Source organism: Rhododendron vialii, chromosome 4a (assembly GCF_030253575.1).
Source record: "Rhododendron vialii isolate Sample 1 chromosome 4a, ASM3025357v1".
NCBI lineage: Eukaryota > Viridiplantae > Streptophyta > Magnoliopsida > Ericales > Ericaceae > Rhododendron > Rhododendron vialii.
This window is the reverse complement of record NC_080560.1, coordinates 2,710,918-2,732,572: the sequence shown is the minus strand read 5'-3', so window position 1 is coordinate 2,732,572 and position 21,655 is coordinate 2,710,918. Positions and strand designations below refer to the sequence as shown.

Sequence of the window (21,655 nt, the reverse complement as noted above, 5' to 3'; positions counted from 1 at the left end):
ATCCGTTCCTAAATAAGTGTCTGACGCACAAACCTAGGGCCTTCAAAAAGATGCATTTGTTTTGTTAAAAAAATCAAAAAAAATTTCACAAATCAATAGATAGCAATTAGTTCTATTAGATTGTGAAAAAAAATTAAATTTTTTAATAAAAAACATGCATGTTTTGTAAGGCCTAGTTTTGCGCGTCGGACACTTATTTAGGGACGGAGGAAGTACTTGGTTTGGATGAGATATAAAATGAGGGGATAAGGTTGTTTTGTAGTTGAATGGAAGAGAGATGGGGTATTATAAGGGGGGATTTCACATTGCCGGCTCCCACTCTAGCCATGTGTAAGCCCCCCTCAGGAAGTATTAGGGGGGTTATGGAGGAGGGGGTATTAAGATATCTCCCAGTTATTGGCTTGCCAAACCACTCCATAGAGGAGGGCCCACGTATTAGAAGAGTGTATATTACAACAGAAAGTCTACACACACATACAATCTGTGCACAGATTGTGCACAGATTTTGTTGTGGGGCTCACCACGGGTCCCACACAAATCATCTGAACCGTTCATTAAATGTAAAATATTTTTTCAAGGGTCTTCGTAAAAAATAATTTCAATCCGATACCTATAGATACTCGATCCAATCGTATAACTTTTCATTATCCGAAAATCTGAATGAAAAGTTAGATGGTTGGATGAAGCACATATAGGTATTGGATTGAGCTTATTTTTTACGGGGACCCTTGAAAAAATGTTTTACATTTAATGAACGGCTTGGATGATTTGTGTGGGACCCGTGGTGGGCCCCACAACAAAATCTGTGCACAATCTGTGCACAGAAATCTGTGTGGATAGCACAGCTCATATTACAATACCCCTTTCTATTGTGGCATCCAGACAGGCCCTATAGTAGTAGTAGGATGTAGTGCTGGCTTATTTTCAGCCCTTGAATCAGTTCGTTAATGTGTTGTCACTCTGTGGTTAAAAGCTCCAGAAGATCTGGAAAGAGAAAATGTGGAGAGAGGATACGCCAACGACCCAACACTGGAGAGTCACTATTCACCAACTACTCAATGAAAATCACTAGTCAGTCTAGTCTTATATGGTGATGATCCTAGAAGGTTGGTTTGTTGACTTATGGTTCATAACATGCCAGTGGAAACGTGTTAATTATTGGTCTACATTTTGAATTTGGTTCTTGACTTGCTTCAAGGGAAGTTACCTGGAAGAACCTATTTTATGGTCCCAGACGAGGCCAAAGACCCAACGCTTTAGGAAAATGACTATAACTGATTTTTCAAAGGCGGTATTCGATGACTTTTCCTTAGTCTGGTTGATTAAATGGGCATAATCTGAGTCTGGAAATCTAACTGCCAACACCGATAATTCGAGGGATGACAAATTTCGGTCGTCCTGTTTGCTTCTTGTTCTTTTCGTTTTCGGTATTTGCCAATGCCTTGAGAGATACAATCTTACAAGGACAGTCAGTCACAACCCCAACCACCATCACATCTTCTGGAAATGTATTTGAGTTGGGATTCATTACTCCTGGGCAAGGGGACTCCACAACAAGCAGTCATCTGAGTATTTGGTACAAAAGAGTTTCATTGCGAACTGTTGTTTGGGTAGCCAACAGGGATAACCCTCTCACAGGTTCCTCCAAGGTTCTCACCATAGAGGCGGATGGAAACCTGGCGATACTGGATGGAAGACTTTCTTACAAGGTGTCTAACATATCATCAAGTGGAAACACTAGTGCTACCCTTTTGGATTCAGGAAATCTGGTTTTGATTGATAGGAGATCCGGCAATTTACTATGGCAGAGCTTTGACTACCCTTCAAATACTTTCTTGCCCGGAATGAAGCTTGGTTATGATAAGAGAAATGGAAAAACTTGGTCTTTGTCAGCATGGAAAAGCTATGAAGACCCAGGCCCTGGAGTTTTCTCTTTTGCACATGGTCCTCAAGGGCTTAAGGATTTTCGGATCCTGAAAGGGTTTGAAACGTATTGGACTAGTGGGTCATGGAACGGACAATTTTTTTCTCTGGTTCCTGAAATGACCTTAAACTATTTGTACAACTTCTCCTATGTTTCCAATGACAGTGAGAGCTATTTCACTTACTCTATGTACAATTCCTCGATAATTAGTAGATTGGTGTTGGATACATCAGGGCAAATAAAGCAGCTTACATGGCTTGAAAGCACAGGTGAATGGATCCTATTTTGGGCTCAGCCGAGGCAGCAGTGTGACGTTTACGCCTACTGCGGGGCTTTTGCAACCTGCAATCAAATCATTCCACTGTTTTGCAACTGTATTAACGGTTTTGAACCCAATTCTGTAGGAGATTGGAATGCAGGTGACATGTCTGGAGGGTGTGTGAGGAAAGCGCCTTTGCAGTGTGGCAATGATAGTGCAGTTAATGGGCGGAAAGACCAGTTCCTTCGCATATCTAAAGTACAATTGCCTGCCAATTCAATAGTACTCTCACAAGTTAAAAGTGTTGGAGACTGTAAATCGGCTTGCTTTAGTAACTGCTCATGCTCTGCCTATACTTATAGTGTCAGAGATGGTGGGTGTTCCATATGGGGTAACGAGCTCTTGAACATGGTACAGCTGAACGATTTTGGCACTGAGAGAAGAGATTTCTATCTAAGACTTGCTGCTTCTGAGTTTCCTAGCAAGGGCAAGGGTAAATGGATTATTATAGCCCCTGCAGTTCTCCTGATGCTGCTGGCTACCGTTGGCTTCTTTTATTGCTTGAGGAGGCGAAAGTTACAAAACAAAGGTACGGATTTCCTCCTTGCAAAACAAATCTAATCCAATTAAAGGAGATGTAAGTTACATGAAAACGTTTTTTTATTTTTTCCTTTTAGAATATGCTTGTAACATCATGCAGTGCTCTCTGTCTCCTTGGTTATCTCTTTATTTGAGAGGGAAAGTAGGGGCTGACAATATATTGTGAACTCAAAATTTGTCATTGTGCTTCCATATAAGCTCAAATCGCCCCAATACTGTTTTACCTAGCAGGGGAGGATTTGGTGTTATTTGATCTTGGCACAAGCATTGGAGCTGCCGGTTGTAAACTGAATGAAGCTGGCAATTGTCATACCGGTAAAAAGAAAGAAGTTGATTTGCCATTGTTCAGTTTCGCAAGTGTATCAGTTGCCACTGATAACTTCTGTGATGCAAATAAGCTCGGAGAGGGTGGTTTTGGACCTGTTTACAAGGTAAGATTCAACCTATCTATCTTATAATTCTTGAATGGGGATTACTATACAGAAAGGCTCGTTTTATCTTCCTACCATAGTCATGTTCACTCATCGTGTTACTTTTACACAGTATTTTCCTTTTAGTTTTCTGTGGCATACGAATAATCTGGGGCTCCATATCAGGGGAAGCTACAAAAGGGGGATGAAGTGGCTGTGAAAAGGCTTTCAAGAAAGTCTCGACAAGGATTGGAGGAATTACAAAATGAGGCATTGCTCATAGCAAAACTTCAACACAAAAATCTTGTGAGACTATTGGGCTGCTGCATTGCTAAAGATGAAAAGATTTTGATCTATGAATACATGCCCAATAAAAGCTTGGATTTCTTCCTTTTTGGTTTGTACTTCACGCATACTTGAGTAGATTGGATTACACCAGATTCTTTATTTGTGTTTACTACTACTCGGAAAACTTATATTGGGTAGATGTTCTGTTTAGTAATTTGGATGTGAAATTCTGACAGATCCAATCAAATATGGGATACTTGACTGGGAGTCACGTGTTAACATTATTGAAGGAATTGCTCAAGGGCTTCTCTATCTTCATCAGTATTCCAGGTTACGAATTATCCACAGAGATTTGAAAGCTAGCAATATTCTCTTGGATAAAGATATGAACCCGAAAATATCTGATTTTGGGATGGCAAGGATTTTTGGGGGAAATGGATCACAAGCGACAAATCGAATTGTCGGCACTTAGTAAGTAAAACATAGGATTAGCTTCTTACACTTCAGCACCTTTGCACCAAAAGAATTATTTTTCCAGAAAAATACGATATTGACACTACTAAATGATCTGGTTTGATACTTTAATCAGCGGCTATATGGCACCGGAATACGCCTCGGATGGTCTCTTCTCAATCAAATCGGATGTCTTTAGCTTTGGAGTCTTGTTGCTAGAGATTTTGAGTGGCAAAAAAAATACAGGCTTTTATAATACTAACTCCCTCAATCTTCTTGGATATGTGAGTACCACAATGATAATTACATTTCTTAAACTTTTCTTTTCCATAATTTTTTCTTTTCTGCTTTCTTTCTTTATGTCGTAAACATGAGCCAATTCACAATGTATCAAATTGAGATATGCTAATCGCATTATTTTCAATTCAGGCATGGGACTTGTGGAAGAGCGGCAGGGGAGAGCACATAAAGGATCCAATATTGCAAGATATATCTTCTACAAATATGCTGCTGAGATACATAAATATAGCATTGCTTTGCGTCCAAGAAAGTGCTGCTGATAGGCCTACCATGTCGGATGTCGTATCGATGCTTAGCAATGAACTTATGCTTCTAGCCTCTCCTAAACAACCTGCGTTTTCAACTAGTAGAAGCGTGCCAGATCGAAATTCAAGCAAACCATTCGAAATTTGTTCAATAAATGATGTGACAGTCTCAATTTTGGAAGCTCGATAACTGCTCAGACTTCCATCTCACAGTCACATTCATGGTATTGTCATGGTTATTTCCAAGGAGATATTCATTTTACTATTCTTAAGTAGAATGGAAGTAGCTAGAAAACTTGTTGAGCTATAGTGTAGTGGTGTTGAGAAAGCCCTTTCGAAAGTAAAGGAGTCCAAGGCATTGTTGAGCATGTTTTCACATGTTACATCTGTTCTTCTCCTGGAACGCTATATCCTGAAAATTAAAACCATTTTGTTTGTCGGGTACAGTATGCTGCCAATGAAAGAAGGCAAGTCTTATTTTCTGTATTGTTTCTTTCTACATCATGCTTACATGCTAGGTAAGATCATGCAGTCCATTCACCATTAAATTTTGCAGGAGTCATTATTTGTTAGAAAAAGTTCAGTAGAAATACTTTTTTTTAAAATGAAGATGATCTGATTAGTCTCTGTCAAAGTGGTAATTGAATTTGGCACTTACTGCCTAGATTCCATGAAGTTGGGAATCAGTTAGTTTTCAGGAAACTGCATGCGAAAGAATTTTGTTACCTTGTAAAGATGTCCAAACCCGCCCTCTCTAAGGTTATGGTTGATTGCGAAGTCATATGTAGGACTAGCTACTGAAGCCAGTTCAAACAATCCTGAGACATGTAGCAGCAGCTGCAGCAAAATCCTGAATGAAGCACCAGATTCTGGGGAAATATGTGTTTAGACAACATATGATTGGTAATGTACTCTGACTACTCTTTATCAGCTTCTCTCTTATTTCCTCTGAAACAAAACTTCTAGCAATCCCGAAGTCTGGTTTCTTGATATTGCCATTTTAGGAACACACAGAGCATGAACTTCTTACAATCTCCCTATCGAGCATCTTGGAGGGTGATGGTGATTTTATTGGCTGAACTTAGTGCCTCCCAGGCTCCCAGCTTGATGAACACTCGGCTTCGAGTAAATTCCTTTCAGTGAAAATACCAGACTGTTTAGGCAGATGCAATTTCATTGCCTAACATCAGAACCACAAATGACATGCTTGGCCCATCTTCTGGACACAGTTGCACACATAATAGAACCACATGTATGGATCTCAGCATTTCAGATTGATAGCATGAGTCTTCCTTCATAGCTTCATCAATCAGTTCTGATGCCCTGCCTTCTTTGTAGAGTATCCCTGCCTGGATAACCCAATATCATATTGTTAGGTATTTTCAGAACCATAACACAGGATATAGGTGATATGAATGCAGAAAAAATAAAGAATTCAAAAGCACAAACAACATGTACGCAGAAAAAATAAAGAATTCAAAAGCACAAACAACATGTACACTGGATGTACATCCGTTCACCTGGTGTGGGCAATGCAAGATACATCAGAGTTTTCCTAAATGGGTTTGAATACTTTTGTTCTCATTCTTAAATAGGCATTCTATTTAGAGGACTTATTTAAGTGGCATATCTTAATGGATTTGAATACTTATGGTTATATGATTAATTTTGCCCTTACTAATTAATTCTCCCACCCTCTCTCCTTTAATGCAATTCTCTCTCTCCCCTCATTTATTACCAATCATTTATTACGTCGTTTTAGCTGCCTACCAATTTTACATATATGATTAAAAATAATCCATGTTTAATTTTCATGAATTATTTTTTTGCAAAATTACCATGAAAAATATTTTTCGAAACATGGTGTATATTCAATTTGATCATGTTTTTCATAAATTATTTTTCTCAAAATTACCATAAAACATATTTTAGAACATGGTCGATATTGAAGAATACGATGTTTTTTCATGAATTATACTGGTGAAGACTAATAAAGGGCCCTAGTTGAGAGGTATATGGAATTAAGGTGGTCAAGTGTCAGGTTTTATATTTCACGAGATAATGAATTTGAGAACGTGTGAAAATTTAGAGGGCAAAATGTAATTAAGCCTATATTTTTCTTCACCTTTTGGGGGGAAAACATATTTCAAGGTAATAATTTGTTCGTCTCTTTTTAGAAACATCCACTTTTGGGGGGAAAAAATATTTTCCTGTATTTTTTTGGGTTCTTTTAAGCGGTACGAAAAACTTCAAAAAATTCAAGTACAACAATAAGTATAACGTTTTCATCCAAAAAAACCATGTTCTCTAAAAAGGAACAAACAAAAGTGGACGAAGGGTACTACATTTGCAACCTCAAATCCAGTGGGGCAACTGACAAGGGTGTGTGTTGTGCACCAATTCACAGCATGAACGTGTGCACCCGTTAAGGGACCAACCTTGGGTCTCGTTATTTGATCTGAACCGTTGATCATGTTTCTCATCGAGTAGATAATCTACGTAAAAAAAATTAGGTTGGTCAGACACTGATAACTTTTAGCGGTGAACAATAAGTTTTAGGAAAAAAAAAAGAACTGTGACTGTTTTTTTCTCATGCATGGACAAAGCATTTTGGAAACATAAGCATCGATATCCGATCAATCTAAAGTTTGTACGCAGACTACCCACTCGTCAACACGAACTATATGCACTGTTGAGGCAAATAACAGGACTTGGAGTAGGTCCCATAATACACATTTCTCTCACATCGATTGAGTTGCATCACTGCAAGTGAACTGCACGTCTACTACCACTGCTTTTAAAAGGAGGCCAGAAGTGCAATTATATGTTTTCCTACTTTTTTGCCCTTTCGAGTGAATTCGATGGTGCATGGCGCAAGGTGAGATACTCTTCTTCAACACAACTTCAAACAAGAGGTAGAAATTCTAAACACAGACACTACCCTCAATACCCAAACGAAAAATACATGTAATTTGAAATGTTTACAAGCCAAAATGGTTTGTCGGAACCAGGAAAACGCTAATTACAAGCCCTAAAAATCTGAGAAAGGAACCACCAACAAGCAGACACGTGCATCAATCAGTCTATGTCCTCATTATCAGCAAAATCCAAAAGGTACGGATCGATTCGATCCGGACCGATTTCACGATTCATCGGATTTTTTGCATAGCCCTAGTGTTCTCTCTCCAGAAAAATCTGGTGCAAAATTTACCATAAATGAGAGAATAATATAGGTGCAAGTACGCTGACATAAGCCCAACCAATAGGAGAGCCGGAAAGGGTAAGCACTTGACAGCGCACGATCCCCATTCAGGCGCATGTTGGTGCTTGAACCCTCTATTCAAGAACATTGAGGGCATGCTCCTTTCTAAATCGAGAACACATGAGGAGCGCTTAAGCATCTTTCAGGCGCAGGCCACTCCCATCAAGCACACATCAAACGCTAGGCTACTGTTCTCTCTTTGCCTTGGAAAAAATTTTGCCCAACAACCTCTCACCATAAGGCATCTAACAGAAGCACCATGCGTTAGCCAAAAATTGAATCCAACTCAGGAATCACCCCAAATCTCATCAAGCAACTAAAAACAAAGTCGCATACAAGGTTAATCCGTTTGTGACATTAAACTAATCTAAGCATGATAAAGATAAGTAAAAATAGTGTGCTAGAAATTGACGGCGCATGGCGCAAAGTGAGAAACCCTTCTTCGAGACACAGCTTCAAACAAGAGGTGGAAATTCTAAACACTTAGACACACTACACTCAATACCCAAATGAAAAATACATATAGTGTGGAATGTTTACAAGCCAAAATTGTTTGTCGGAACCCGGAAAACGCCAATTACAACCCCCAAAAATCTGAGAAGAACCACCACCAAGAAGCAGACACGCGCATCAATTAGTCTATGTCCTCATCATCAGCAATATACGCACAGGCTTCTTTTGCAGCTTTCTACTACAGGTGACACTTTTTTTCATCTTGGTTAATGCGAAATAGCAAACGCGTATCATCTAAATCACGTTTAACACAAGTAGCGAATTGTATTTTTGGGCGGTAGCAAAGGCCAATCCATCAGCCGCACTATTGCGTTCTCTGTATATGTGTACAACTCTGTAATCCTTGAACATCCCCAATTTCTCAAATATAACGCCGCAAAAAAGAATGTATAAATAACTCTAATTGAACATAATAACAAGAAACGAAAGGCTTTACTTGAATATGTCACGATATTGCAGACGAGGAGAGTCCACGCCTTGTAGAATTCGAATCACATCATCACAATCTCCTTCAATAACTACTTTTTCTATCACCTCTCGCAAGCAATCATCAATCCCACAAAGAGCTAAGACTAACTCAACCTCAAAAGTTGACCTAACGAAAAGAAGTTGTCCATGTCACACACTCTTAATAGATCCAGACGAGCTCCTAATTAAAGACGCATGTGCTGCTCCGTAAACAATTCTTTTTTCCCCCAGTATATGAGGCATTGAAATTCAATTTATCCCAATCAGGTGGAGGTTTCTCCCAATTACTTAAAATCAAAACCTTGTGGTGGAGCAATGTTCTTGGAGCCTTCCCAAAAATAAGAATCTCACATTTCTCTATTAACTGTTGAATGTCTTTTTTATACACATCTGGCGTTCTCAAGATCCATGAAGTCTTCTACAGACATTAACTTGGGTTTTTTGCTAAGATCAATCCCTTGTAGTCTTCAATACTACCCTCCTTGAAAATTCCCTTCTCAATCAAATCGTGCAGAAAACACTCTTCAAAGATCGCACGAAGTAGGTCAAACTTGCTCGAAATACGCTTGTCATGAGCATCGCACCTTCCAGTCTTAGTGCACCGTGCTAGCAACGAACCAGCAAAGGTAGAGCTGAATGTAATTTAATGTAAATCTATAGTCAATTAAGTATCAAAGTATCACAAATTAATTGTTGACTGCAGATATTTTGATACTTAATTGAATCAAATGAGATTCAGCTCTACCTTTGCTGGTTCGTTGCTAGCACGGTGCACTAAGATTGCAAAGTGCGATGCTCATGACAAGCGTATTTCGGACAAATTTGACCTACTTCGTGCAATCTTTGAAGAGTGTTTTGTGCATGATTTGATTGAGAAAGGAATTTTCACGGAGGGTAGTATTGAAGACTACAAGGAATTGATCTTAGCTAAACACCCAAAACCCAAGTTATTGTCTGTAGAAGACTTCATGTCATGGATTTTGAGAACGTCAGATGTGTATAAAAAAGACATTCAGCAGTTAATAGAGAAATGTGAGATCCTTATTTTTGGAAAGGCCCCATGAACATTGCTCCGCCACAAGGTTTTGATTTTAAGTAATTGGGAGAAACCTCCACCTGATTGGGATAAATTGAATTTCGATGCCTCATATATTGAGGGGGAAAAAGGAATTGTTTACGGAGCAGCGCATGCATCTTTAATTAGGAACTCGTCTAGATCTATTAAGAGTGTGTGCCATGGACAACTTCCTTTTGTTAGGTCAACTTTTGAGGCCGGGTTAGTCGCAACTCTTTGTGGGATTGATGATTGCTTGCGAGAGGGGATAGAAAAAGTAGTTATTGAAGGAGATTGTGATGATGCGATTCAAATTCTCCAAGGCATGGAGATTGTGATGATGTGATTTGAATTCTCCAAGGCGTGGACTCTCCTCGTCTGTAGATAAAAGTAGAAAGCATCAGTTAAACACGGAGATGTTTTACGGCTCAAGAATCACAGAATCAGTTTCTAGGCAAGTACCGCATAAATTAATTTGACAACTAAAAAGTATGGCTATCCATCTTTTTTGATAAGTTAAAAAGCTTTCCATGCCACCTACAAGAAGTGCGCTTAATTTTCATGTTCAAAAAACAGAATGAAAAAAATTGAAAACAAAAACACAAGGTGCAATCTGTTTGAAATAAATGCATCCTTTCCATTCCAGTAGATCCCACAAAACACATTTCATTTTGTACCACCAAGATTCCAAAACTCTGTTCTTAGACTTCAAATACATCACACATAGTTCCAACTAGCATCAGCTAAACCTCCGATTCTTTTAAAAAACATAAAGCTAAGAAAATATTTTACTAGAATGAATTGAAGGTCTCGTGAGTAATCCATCTGTAAATTGAAGCAAAAAAGAAGTCTTCTATACACAGCTATAAAGGGACTGAAAACTTGAAAGACAGGTAAAATAAATAATACTCACCTTAAGATATGATGTTTCTGGCTTCCAGCAAATCAAATGCGCCTTATCCCTTTCTTGATCAATAATGCAAACCGTGAATATGTCTTCATTGATAGAAGATAAGGGATGGAATTTTTTGTTGTGGTCTTCTTCTCCTCAAGGTCAAAAATGCCGAGCACTGAAAAATAATACCGCACGCCGGGCTGTAAAAGTGGGGACCCAGGTTTGAAGAATCTCAATGTTGACTGTGCGTGCTCATTCTTGTAGGTAGTAACTGGATTCTGTTCAAACAAAGAACTGAGTTGTATACTTATCTTATCCAATAACGTGGGAATGAAAGAAATACTTAATCAAAACTCCACTTTGCAGGATGCTTTGCACCCAAAAGCATTGTTTTAAAAGGCCCGAGGCGCATCTAGGCGCCAAGGTGCCCTGGAACCTAAGTGATGAAGCGCGAGGCGAGGTGCACGCTTCATTGAAGAGAAGCACAAATTCAAAAAATAAGTATAATATACTTCAAAAAGTAATCAAATCACCAGTAACATCGCCCAATATACATGCTTGTAAAGTCTTCAAAGTTAAAACATCACACATCATCACAGAGAACATTCAAATGATCAAGTATCACATACTAACAAAACAACAACATATAGGATATAGCCATACATCATAAATTTATTTTGTAATGTTTAGTTTTGAAAACATAACCAAATCATAAAGAAGGAAAAGAAAACAGCTTAAAAACAGCAAAAGAAAAGAAACAAAAAAAGAGAAGAAACAAGTAGAGGATTGAAGAGAGAGAGAGAGAGAGAGAGAGAGAGAGAGAGAGAGAGAGAGAGAGAGAGAGAGAGACCCGTCCATCTCCAACAGTGGAAGTCGAAGTAAAAACTCAGACGAGGGAGAGAGCCTTGATACTTGGAGCATTTTACAATGTAAGAAAATATACAGTGTACACGCACCCTAATCTGGTTACATAGGCCTAAAAAAAGGTCTAACCTAGTCCAAATAATTAGCCATCCAATTAAAGCGCACGCTTCAAGTGCCTCGAGCTTAAGCTCAAAGCACATGCTTCATGCACTTCTGACTCTCGAATATACAAAAAAAGAAGAAGAAGAAGACACAAACAGACTTTCTAGTTTACGACTGTTTCTTTAGAACAAGTGAAGACATATGACTCCAGGATTGAGACTCGAACCTTTATTTATGCTACTTCTGGTTGTATAAGAATTAAGACCTTTATAATAGGCATAGAAACTCTTGGCAATACATGGATATTTAGTTTAACATTGCACTTATAACCGAGTTTAGAGAAAAATCATTCTGCTTTTTCTAACGGCAACAGGCCATAATCAACCTTTGAACAAAATGTTGACGAACAAAGATAGATGACAAACACGATCAAAATGAACATGAATCAAATGGGCCCCAGTATGCATACTGAAATCAAAGACCTATCGAGGTAAAATAAAGCAACACTAGTAAGTATCAACTGTCTTTTCTTTTTCCTTTTCCTGGTGCTCAAACGTGCCTATGAAAGACAAAAGTTGGTCTTGCTGGTCAAAAACCTATCTAGATCGTAACTTTCAAAGAATTGTTCGGTTCAAGAAGCATATGCTGCCAACTTTAAGTGTACCAAAATGAACGGGGGATATATTAGATGCTTGTGAATTGTGATGTAGGCTCTAATATGCTCTACAAATAGCAATATAAAGAAACAGAAGTAGGTGGGAAATTGGTGGATTTAGGCGAGGAGGGCTACGTTTTGACAAGTAAATTCGAGGATTGAGAAAGAGAAAATCATGCATTCTATACGAGACCAGATTAAGCCACTATTGAGGGCCACACTTCAAAGATAACTATTTATATTTGGGCACGGTTACTCATGTGGGACGTGCACTTCCACAATACTAGAATAGTATTAAGGGCAAGATATGGACAAAAAAGGACAAGACGTCCAGCTTTTATGTTCACATCATCAGTGGGGATACAGGAAGGCTCTTCTTTAATCAGACATGAAACAACCCAGTTCCTTACCGATGAGGGATACAGCAAACTCGTGAAAGAATTAAAAAATGTAACAAAAGATACAAAACTACATTGCATAAACGCTTCGGAGACGATTCTGCTGCTATTTTTAAGTTTTTTTACAAAAGACTCGCGTGCTCTTGCTTCCATATTTTGGTCCCGCTCCCAAGTTACGAATCAGTTACTTAGCGATAACCGTATGGGATAGCCGCAGACTAAGAAGTTATTAATAACACACACACACACACACAAATTTACTACAACAATGGCTCTTTATTTGTATTTCGTTTAGGTCCATGCAAACAATCACCCTTTTCTGGACCAAGTTTTGTTTCATTGAGGAAAGACCTAAGTTGTTTGAGTTTTTGTAATATAATTACTAATAGCACCTTAGGAAAACTAAAGTAATTACTAATATTATTAGATAGACCTTAAAATCATAGGGAGATATGGTATCTAACCTTTTTGGCACAGAAACTGCCTGATAGTGATTGGACCGGCATGCCAAGATCATGTAATTGACGCCTTTTATTTTCTGTATAAAAAAAGGCATGTAAAATAAGTTGAGTATAATGGAATTCTTTGCTAAAAAAGAAATTCTTCACTGTATCAACAGAGCAAAAGTGACTTTAGTTAAACAGAAAATCAACAAATCACCTAGTTCTTGTGTTTCCAGCTTGATTTTGTCAGTTTCACTATAAAGAGCAGCAGGGCACAGAAAATACACATGCATTAGAAAAATCAAGCTCACAATCAAATCAAATAAGAAATGAAATAGTGAAATTAAAATTGAGGAGATGAAATAAGTGAATAGGTTCCAAAACCAGTCTATGTTGCTCAAATCAATGTCATTGTCCTTCACAATAATCCCCGCTTCATTGAGTAGACACATAATGTCCTTGATCACCTCTTGTTCAGTCATCTGCAAAGGAACAATGTAGACTTTCTTTACATAAAGCTTGAATTGAAATCTCGAAGGATGAATGACGGATGAATAGTGGTTATGAAGTAAATGTTTTCAATGATGAAGCATCATCATTCAAAACTTCAATTGGAGGTTTCATAACTGTTTTCAATGATGAAGCATCATCATTCAAAACTTCAATTGGAGGAGAATATCATTCTCACAAAATCATTACATTACCAGTCAGTCAGAAATAACATGAACGCACTAATTTATCCAACAAACAAGAAAGAAGTGTGATAACAACTTACTTTACTTTGTACAGACCGCACATATGCTTCAATACGATCACCAGCTTTCTCAAATACTTCGAGCAACACAAATGCAGACATTATCACCTCCTTCTTATCCTTAAAACCACGAACTGACTTACCACCGTTACCATGTCCCATTAATCTGGTCTCATCATGAGTTATCCATGTCATCTCATCAAATAGGTGTTGGCGGATATCCATGCTTCCTTCAAAACCAGCCATTACCCTTTTCCTGGCCACCATCAGCAGAGCTGTCATCTCAATCAGTTTTCCCTCCAAGGCATAATAGTAAAATACGTCATCAACCCGCTTTGTCTTCCGTGCAAGCAACTTATTAACTTCAAGTGGTATTTTCTGGCACAAATGTTATATAAACAAAATAAGCAGCCTTAAGAAATTTTTACTCTACACCAAAAAAAAAGGATATAAACAACAGATTGCTTCAAATACATATTAATTCAGGGGATACAATGAAGAAAACATTACCATTTTTGGCAAGCAAAGTAACATAATTAACTTGAAGATAGAATCTTTTGGAGTCCAATCCACCAGGTATTCATGATATCTGCTCGTGCATAAGAAAGAATGATCAAGCAGTGGGAATAGAGCAGTAACATTTTTTGTTTTTATTTTTTTGGGTTTTTAACCTGTAGAACGAGAACATAGTGTTCAATAGATGTTATTTTGTCAGCTCTCCAAAAGAACCGATGAAAAAAACTAATTTGAGAACTGTGCTCTACCCCAGCATTTCGAGTGAAACGTTGAGAGGCAAAAAGCCACCCTTTAAAGTGTCACTATCTTTGGTCTTGACGTCAGCTTGAGCTCCATGACGAAGAAACAAATTGATCATACGGTAGGACATACATTCTGCCATCAAATGCAATGGATATCGCCCCTCTTTTAAGGGAACATTAAGATCCACGATTAGACCAGTCTCTCCTTTAAGCAAAGCACTGGCACACTTTACTGCGTTATAACCGCAAATAGAGACCATAACCTCAGGCATGAGATATTGAGATGTCCCTTTCATTAGCTTCATAAAGTTGCGCCGGTCATCACCAAAGGTGAAACGCGAAACTTCTTTAAAATATTCATCTGCCACCTGTCAATGTTGGCATGAAAACTAGCATCACCTTAAGTATAGATAACAACACCAAACAAATGGAGCAGAGGAAGCAACATCTTAGAAAAATAAAATTTACGCACAGAATACAACAAAAACTGGAGGAAAAAAAAAGGAATCAAGAGAATATTATAAGGTATATAGAATAACATAGAAAATGGAACTTGCTATGGATGTAAGGTTCCTATGTAATACACCGCAAGAAAACAAAACAGAGCTTTGAAGGTGCTAAAATAGAACAGGAAAAACTAATTGAATCTAAAAGGGATGAAGTACATGCATTAGGTTGACGGGTCAGATCCAACAAATGCATTCCCAATAGTTTAATTACGTGAGGAAAGCTGTAAATTAATTTGGATTCGAACGCAAACCTCGTCCATTTTGTGCAACTAAAACTTCTGCACCCAAGATGTACCGATTAGACTGAGCTCCCTGTAGAAAGCCTCAACATTAGAACAAAACAACATTTAATTTCTGCAGCCTCATTTGCTGCAGCATAACAAACATGTGCAGAACATCCAGGGCCGGCTCTGGCCAGAAGCTTAGAAAGCCATCGCTTCGGGCTAAAAACAAGGGCCCCTAAAACTTTCATCCACTAACCCTAATTACTCATAAAAGGCAACACACACACACACACACACACACACACACAGGATGGTACCTGTTCTTACCGCAGCCACCGGTTGTCGCCGGAGCTGCTGAGCTTTGTTCGTTTTAAGGTTTGGGGGTGGTTCTGAGGGTGAGTTCTCCTAATTTTATACTGGGAGAAATTAAGTTGGTTTTTCCTTTATTCGAATTTTTTTTTTTAATCTCTTAGGTTCCGTTTGTTTGGACGTAAAATGTTTTACCGATTTTCCAGTATTTGGTTGTGTAAAAAATGAGGAAAATATTTTACATGAAAAATGAGGAAAATATTTTACATGTAAAATATTTTCCAATAATTGATGAAAATGACTTACTCTTAAATCTTCCGTAAGTTATTTTTCGAAATGACCTGTTGTCTTTTACTGTAATTCTCACCGTTCAGTGTGTTAGCGATCGTCAGTCATGACTCACGTTCAATTCCAATATTCTCAAATCTCTCCATCATTTAAGCCCCCCTCTCTCTCTCTCTGCTATTTTGTAGATTTCTGAAAATATTTTCAAGTGCCAACCAAACACCGGAAAATAAAAGTTTGAAGTTTGTTTTTTGAAAAAATATTTTACATTGTAAAACATTTTACATCGAAATAAACGGAACCTTACTTTGTGCCAAAATTTTATAGATTATTGATTCGTAGAGGAATCGCAAAAGTAATTTTTTTTTTACTTTTATTCAAGTATTTTAAGAAATAACAACTTTTTATCAAAATAAGTGAAATAATTCATAAAAGTTTAACGCAAAATTAACAAATATAAAAAAAAATTAAATAAAAACGATCAAATTAATTTCTTATAAGTTTAGGAGAACTCACCCTGATTTTGATAATTTATATACGTGCGTGTCTGATAATTCTGAGGGTTGTTTACTAACTTGTGAAACACAACTTTTTTTATTTTGTTTTTATTTAATTTTTTTTACACTTGTTAGTTTCAGACCAAATTTGTATGCAATATTGGTTTGTATAGACGAGAGGAATAAAAAAAAAGAAATTATAACTTTTACACAGATATTTTTTGAAAATATCCAATAAAAAGTCAAAAAAATTGACTTGTTGAGTTATTACTTGATATTTTTCAAAATACTTATGTAAAATTCGTATTTTTTTACTTTTCCGATTCCTCTTGTCGAGACAAACCAATATTGCATAAAAGTTTGGCCCGAAAATAACAAATCGGAAATTTTTTTTAAATAAAGACAAAACCAAAAAGTTGTGCTTCACAAGTTATTCATTAGTGTAAATACCCCCTGATTCTGCTGGAATAGTTTGACACATATCTTGACACCTCACTCTTTCGGGTTCCACTATAATGTTCCAAACCGTTAATCTTGTTTAAATGACTAAAACTTGAAAAAATTCAGCTCAATCAGATATCGGTAAGGGCTTGATCCAAACAGCTTTTACAAACACAAGTTTCAGTCACAGTTTTTGCAAAGCTATTTGGATCAAGCATTTTTCGGTCATATTTTGAACTAATTTCTCTCGGGTATTCTTAAAAATATATTTTAAATACATTAAACGGTTCGAGTCATCAAAATATGATTGAGAACTATGAGGTCCGTACCGAAACAAGTTAAGGGATCCCTTACTTGATCCTTGATCCTATAATTTTTATAGCAAATTGATTTTAGCATTCCATCTATTTATGATTGCATAACAAAATTTGTCTTTTAGTGTGCTTTGGGAATTGTGATATGTATAACACAAAACACTAAAAGATAAATTTTGAAGTGTGTTTATCAAAATATGGAGTGCCAAAATTATTTTATTTTTTTATACTATATATATTATAGATTTACCCAAAAGAACTTCTAATAATTATACAAGGGTAAATTTCACTGAACTTCTTGAGGTTTTTGAAATAACAGTGTCCTCCACTCCTTTTGCTGACATTACCAAATCACCCCTCTTCCGTTACACTCCAATTAGAAAATGGATGGAGAATATGATGTCATTGTACTTTATATTTTACATGCCTTTTGCATTTACCTATAATAAAAGATACTACATGCATATATTGCATTACGTACAAATGCAAATATCCCAAGACTTGAAAGGCAATCACGGGTTTATTTAGGTCAATTTGTTTTGAAAGCGAGTTTTTAAACGCAGGTAGGCTTAAGAGTTAAGTTCAGTTACTAACTAGTTTGGTGCATTAACGAACTTAAATGAGCTCATAACCAAACGGAGCCCTTATCATTATGGGAAGAGAAAATAGCACAGAATCAGCACGCAAATTTTTTCTGTTCTGTACTTTTTTTTGTGTGGATCGAACATACTTTTTGGTAGCTTCCGGATTGATATACGTTGACGAAATGAAGTTATGAAATGTCTTGATTGGATTTAACACGTCAATATGAGTATATATGCTTGGACTAGATGAAGAATTAATGGTTTTTGACAAATGCCTAATGTGCTGAACAATAACCACCAAATGTTGGTTTAAGGCCCAGTTATTAGTCCTGCACAGCTAGGTGAACTATATCAATCTTTGAAAATTTCCACCTCAAATGAACCAGGCCAAAGGAATTTGCCAGTCCAACACAAGATAGGTATGAAAATTGCAACTACTACTTGGGTTATGTAACAACTACCCAATTTTGCAAATAGGTTGTGACTGATCGACGTATGGAAAAAAAATGAAGGAATCAGGAGGATTCATGATAGCATGGAAAGTGTTTAGCAAATTTGAAGAGATAGAAAGCTACATCAAAATAGTGTAGCAAATTTGCTTCTTTTTCCTGAAGAGTGTTTAGCTTATGTGACTCTTTAGTTTGATTTTTGTTTTGCTTCCTTCCTTAGAGATCCTCTAAACAGTACTTAATCTAAGCACTAATCGCATGTTTTGTTGCTTTAGGATTGGGCTTAAGAGAGATTTTTATGTATACCGGGGATACCAACCCTTTGGTATTCCTTTCCGGTCTGTTTTACATTTTTCGGCCATTTTCCGATCACATTTTGATGATCGGCTCCGTTCATTTTGTAGAATTCAGCGAGAACCTTAATCACACCAAAAATCGTGTTTATCAAACTTTAAAAGGTACATGATCGGCCCACGTGAGAATTGAAGAAAACCAAAACTGGGTCAAAAAATACACTGAATCAGAACCCAGTTTTGTTTTTTTTCCCATTTTCACGTGTGCCGATCATGTATCAAATAAAAATCCGATGAACACAATTTCTGGAATGATCAAGGTTCTCGTCGAACTCAACAAAATAAACGGAGCCGATCATTAAAATATGATCAAAAAATAGCCAAAAAATAAAAAACAGACCGGAAGAGAATACCAAAGGGTTGGTATCCCCGAGATACATAAAAGTAAGTTTCTCGGGCTGTAGATAGAAAGACCAGTTACTCTTAAATTAAGTAAAGGTGGGACCTTCATTCCCGTAATACCCCTTTGACAAGAGGACAGTGCTACTCACACAACGATTCAAACATAACAACTTACACAACCTCTCATATACATATGGAGCCCACACATAGTAGTGTGTAGAGTCCACATGTATGTGAGAGATTGTGTTTGGATTGTTGTGTAAATATCATTTTTGTTGACAAGAGAAACCAAAAGTAACCCGCTCTGGCAAATGAGCACTTATCAACTAAGTAATAAATACTGAGTAGTAGTTTTTGGTGCTAGAATCATACTTATCTGGGCTTCATTTGTTCTCCCATCACTAATACCACTCTCCCAATGTGTATTTACCACATACCTCACTCAGTGTTGATATCGATACCCACATGATTGATGGGTAAACTGGTTTCCCACGTGTTTCTATAAGTACGTCAAATTCCAACTGCATTCCAATATTCTCATTAAACCAAGCCAGGTCCACCGCCACCCGAGTCTACGTTGGGACTGGAGGGACACCACGCACGCAATCCATGCACGAGTCTATCTGCAATTTAAGCCCGGTTGGACTTCTCTCTCCCTCCCTCCCTCTTTGTATATTTGGAGACAGTAAAAGGATGGAAAATTTAAAAGGTTTTGGAGTCTAACTGCAAAATATTTATAAATCCCATTGACCATTGTAACAACAAAAAGCGGGATGTAAACACATAGGCTACTCAACTGGTACTAATAAACTCTCATGACTAAAATTCTCCATGTTTTTTTTTAATTGCAATTCTAGAGAAAGTCTATGATATGCATCATTTTAAGGTGTGTACCATATGCACCTATTGTGTGGTTCATATTGTGCCATCTCATAAAAGATTACTTGTAGGACCGGTCATTCATAGCATTTTATTTAGTATCGTAACTTTTATATATACTAAAAATTCGTAATTTTTCATTAATATGATTCGTAACTATTAGCAATAGATTCATAATATTTCGGGAATCATAACATTTTGGTGTGTTTCAAAGAGGGTGCATATGACACACACTCAAATAAAGGGTGTGTATTATAGCACTTCCCGCAATTTTCTATTTGATTTGAAGCGTTAATATAATTCTACTCTCTCATGAGTTGTTGATAGAAGCGTAAATATTCACATATGCACCATCTAAATTATCCTTGCTAAGTTTATCTATATGTTATTACTTGGAGATTTATGTTTTTGTTTTTGTTGTATGTATTTAAAGGTTTGATACAACAAGTGCAAAGTTAAAGTATTAAATGATGTCCGAAGGTCCGAATCGCAATACGAAGTCAAGAATTTAGCACTGACTTAACCCAAGTTAATTGACCAAGGAATTGGACTTTCAAATGAGAAATAAATGAGACATTGGACTTTCAAATGAGAAATAAATGAGAAATTGGACTTGCACGGTTTTGACTAAGGATGGGCCCATCACCCATGATGTTATAATAATATCTTGTTAGGGCTTTTAAAATTAAATGAACCGCTTTGACTAAAGATGGGCCCATGATGTTATCATAATATCTTATTAGAGCATCAACACCACCAGATTAGATATATAAATAAACGAAAATCCTATACGTACCGACCAAAAATATAGAGAAATCATACCGACGGCCACGCGCGGCCGTCTCCGGCCACCGGAAGGCCGATCCGAGCCGTCCAAAAAAATTTTAAAAAAAAACCGAGGGGCCCAGCGCAAGAATCAACGGCATCCGATGTGTGCATCAAGCACCCTGCACACATTGGATGCCGTTGATTTCCGCATAGGGCCCCTTGGTTTTTTTTTAAAAATTTTTGGACGACTCGGATCGGCCGTCCGGTGGCCGAAGACGGCCGCGCGCGGCCGTCAGTATACCGTCGGTAGGAAACGGTCGGTGCAAATAGCACCACTCATAATTAAAATTAGTTTAAGTAGAGAAGTAAAATCCAAAAAATACTACTGCAGCAGATTAGCAAAACACAAATGTATTTCATGGATGAGTAGGTAAAAATAGCTACGCACTATTCACCAGGTATCTGTTTTTTTATTATTTTCCTAACAACTCTCTTTCTCTTCCCATTTGTACTTTAACAGTGATAAAGAAGAAGAAAATAAAAAAATAAAAAAAATAAAAGTAATAATATTTTAATAGAAAATAGGTAAAATAGATAATATTGATGTAGTGTTGAAAGAGATATAAGTAGATAAAATGAAAAAATTGTACTATTTACTAGCATTTTTACATGATAACCAGTAAACTTGCTCTTATGCACTTAGAGCATCCGCAATGGGAATAATCAAAATCGATAACCAAAATGTGTCACGTCAGCATTTGATTATCCATTTATTTCATAATCAAATTTAACAAACTTGACCTCCACATTGGTTATTTTTATATCCCTATAAAAAATCCCTCCACAATACGCAATGTACCTATGTCCAATTGCAAACGAGTTCCAATCACGCACCCGACCACACCAAATTATTCGTCTCATCGATTTTAATGTGAGGTGTTTTTTAATTTTTTAGTTTTGAATTTGGTTATTGGTAAAAGTTGTTAAGTTTGGTTATTGAATGGGTGGAATTTGATTATTTGCTAAAAGACTTGTAACTCTGCTTATTACAATGTG

At 37.1% G+C, this 21,655-nt stretch overlaps 2 protein-coding genes across 7 annotated transcripts; one reads left to right on the top strand and one right to left on the bottom strand.

The window, feature by feature from the left end:
* Window positions 1–942: 942 nt before the first annotated feature.
* LOC131323541 (receptor-like serine/threonine-protein kinase SD1-8) lies at window positions 943–4,963 on the top strand. 2 transcript variants are annotated; one of them, XM_058355381.1, is made up of 6 exons: window positions 943–2,772; window positions 3,012–3,214; window positions 3,380–3,590; window positions 3,718–3,952; window positions 4,071–4,218; window positions 4,364–4,963. In XM_058355381.1, exons 1-6 carry the CDS (start codon window positions 1,380–1,382, stop codon window positions 4,667–4,669), a joined length of 2,496 nt encoding a protein of 831 aa, XP_058211364.1. In that variant the 5' UTR covers window positions 943–1,379; the 3' UTR covers window positions 4,670–4,963. The 2 variants fall into 2 exon arrangements, with proteins under 2 accessions (XP_058211364.1, XP_058211365.1); XM_058355382.1 differs by having other exon boundaries at window positions 945–2,772; window positions 3,015–3,214.
* Window positions 4,964–8,243: 3,280 nt separating this feature from the next.
* On the bottom strand, window positions 8,244–15,800 carry LOC131323543 (uncharacterized). Of its 5 annotated transcripts, XM_058355388.1 has the most exons (10): window positions 15,696–15,781; window positions 15,406–15,466; window positions 14,652–15,013; window positions 14,398–14,476; window positions 13,909–14,265; window positions 13,518–13,615; window positions 13,351–13,388; window positions 13,155–13,228; window positions 10,690–10,949; window positions 8,244–10,154 (listed from the first exon to the last, which is right to left on the bottom strand). In XM_058355388.1, the coding sequence occupies exons 2-9, from the start codon at window positions 15,412–15,414 to the stop codon at window positions 10,722–10,724; spliced, it is 1,245 nt and encodes a 414-aa protein (XP_058211371.1). In that variant the 5' UTR covers window positions 15,415–15,466; window positions 15,696–15,781; the 3' UTR covers window positions 8,244–10,154; window positions 10,690–10,721. The 5 variants fall into 5 exon arrangements, with proteins under 5 accessions (XP_058211371.1, XP_058211370.1, XP_058211369.1 ...); XM_058355387.1 differs by having other exon boundaries at window positions 13,351–13,615; window positions 15,696–15,800; XM_058355386.1 differs by lacking the exon at window positions 15,696–15,781 and having other exon boundaries at window positions 13,351–13,615; window positions 15,406–15,629.
* Window positions 15,801–21,655: the final 5,855 nt, after the last annotated feature.